The 1,280-nt window shown below is 73.3% G+C and overlaps 1 protein-coding gene across 1 annotated transcript in view; it reads right to left on the reverse strand.

Moving 5' to 3' along the window:
- Positions 1-1,280, reverse strand: part of MNX1 (motor neuron and pancreas homeobox 1) — a 26,276-nt gene that overhangs the window by 1,325 nt on the left and 23,671 nt on the right. The window contains exons 2-3 of the mRNA XM_019557047.1: positions 482-642; positions 3-276 (exon numbers count right to left, since the gene is read on the reverse strand). Coding sequence (XP_019412592.1) covers positions 3-276; positions 482-642 — 435 coding nt within the window. The remainder of the gene's footprint in view (positions 1-2; positions 277-481; positions 643-1,280) is intronic.

Here is a 1,280-nt window from a genome sequence, read left to right on the forward strand (position 1 = left end):
GCCGCGGGGCTGCGCCTCCTCGTCGTCGGCCTCGGAGCAGTCGGAGGAGTGGTAGGGGCAGCAGTGTCCGGCCTCCTCGTCCTCCTCGGGCTCGCTGTCCCGCAGCTCCCGCAGCCGCCGCCCGCAGCCCTTCTCCGGCCCCGGCAGCAGCAGCTCCTCGTCCGCCTTGTCCTCGCCGCCGCCGCCCTTCTGCTTCTCGGCCTCCTGCGCCGCCTGCTCCTTGGCCTTCTTGCTGCGCTTCCACTTCATGCGCCGGTTCTGGAACCAGATCTTCACCTGCGGGACGGGGCAGGCGGGCGGGGGCTGAGCCGGGCGGGTCCCCGGGCCTCCCCGCACGCCCTTAGCCCTGGCCCTGGCCCTCGTGCCCCGCTGAGGCTGCCCGGGCCTCGCGGGCAGCCTGCCGCGCGGGGCGTGAGCCCCTCCGCCCCCAGGGCAGCCCCGGCGCGGGAGCCGCTCCCGCCCAGCGCGGGCCGGTACCCACCTGGGTCTCCGTGAGCATGAGGGACGTGGCCACCTCGAAGCGCTTGGGCCGGGACAGGTACTTGTTCAGCTTGAACTGATGCTCCAGCTCCAGCAGCTGCTGGCTGGTGAACGCGGTGCGGGGCCGCCGGCACTTCCCCAGCAGGTTGGACTGCGCCTGGGCTGGAGACAAGGGCGGCGGGCGTCAGCGGGGCTGCTGGTGCCCGAGGGCGCCGAGGGCCTGATCCCATAGTCCGGGGGCAGCGGTGGCCTTGGGGTTGTTGGGGCCTCGGGCAAGAGGCAGTTGGGACCCCTTAGAGGCTTGATTTTGATGAGCCACTTCCTTGCAAAAACATCACCCCCCCCAAAATCTGCCCCCCCTAAAGGGTGGTCGCCCGGTTTGCCCTCCTCTAAGGCCTCTACTGCCGGGGGCACCCAGAGGTGACCGGGCCGTGCTGCAGCCCAGGGATCGGCCCCGACCCCCGTTTCCCTGCCACCTCCACCGGGCAGCGGCGGAGGAGGCTGCTCCACGGAGGGCATTTCCCTCCGGCGGGGCAGTGCGCGGCCTGACGGGGGCTGCCCGGCCTGCCTGCGCCGGGCCGGGCGCTGCAGGGAGCCAGGAGCCGGCGGGGAAACGATCCCAGCCTCCGCGGAGGCCGCCGCAAATGGCTTCATCTCATGTCAAGGCCGCTTGCTTGCAGACAACGGCCTGGGGTGCTGGGGCAGCCCGGCACCAAAGGCCCCTGCGGCTGGCGGGCCCGGCGGTGCGGGGCAGCGGGAGCCGAGCGCGGGGCACAGCGGCTCCGAGCGGCCCCGGCCTC

Source organism: Crocodylus porosus, unplaced genomic scaffold (genome assembly GCF_001723895.1).
Source record: "Crocodylus porosus isolate Cpor-Errol unplaced genomic scaffold, CroPor_comp1, whole genome shotgun sequence".
Classification (NCBI taxonomy): domain Eukaryota; kingdom Metazoa; phylum Chordata; order Crocodylia; family Crocodylidae; genus Crocodylus; species Crocodylus porosus.